Source organism: Calidris pugnax, unplaced genomic scaffold (genome assembly GCF_001431845.1).
Source record: "Calidris pugnax isolate Ruff unplaced genomic scaffold, ASM143184v1 scaffold285, whole genome shotgun sequence".
NCBI lineage: Eukaryota > Metazoa > Chordata > Aves > Charadriiformes > Scolopacidae > Calidris > Calidris pugnax.
In genome coordinates, this window is record NW_015091000.1 from 129161 (window position 1) to 129516 (window position 356).

At 69.9% G+C, this 356-nt stretch overlaps 1 protein-coding gene across 1 annotated transcript in view; it reads left to right on the top strand.

The window, feature by feature from the left end:
- RPS15 (ribosomal protein S15) overlaps nt 1-356 on the top strand; it is a 4384-nt gene that overhangs the window by 953 nt on the left and 3075 nt on the right. The window contains exon 2 of the mRNA XM_014955544.1: nt 60-197. Coding sequence (XP_014811030.1) covers nt 60-197 — 138 coding nt within the window. The remainder of the gene's footprint in view (nt 1-59; nt 198-356) is intronic.

Consider the following 356-nt stretch of genomic DNA (forward strand, 5'->3'; position numbering starts at 1 on the left):
GTGAACGGGGGTGCCGGGGGGGGAAAACGGAGGTGTTGGGGTCGGGACGGGGGGTGAAGGGGGGTCCCGGCGGCCCTGACCCCCCCTCCCTCCCTGGCGCGGCCGCTGCAGGCGGAGGTGGAGCAGAAGAAGAAACGAACCTTCCGCAAATTCACCTACCGGGGGGTGGACCTGGACCAGCTCCTCGACATGTCCTAGTAAGAGCCGGGACCGGGGCCGTCACCCTCCGCTCGGGCGGCGTTAAACGGCGGCGGTCACCCGTGTGTGGGCGGCTGGAGCCCCTCTGCTGGGAGGGGGGGCTGGGAGAGTTGGGGGGTTCAGCCTGGAGAAGAGAAGGCTCCAGGCAGACCGTCCAG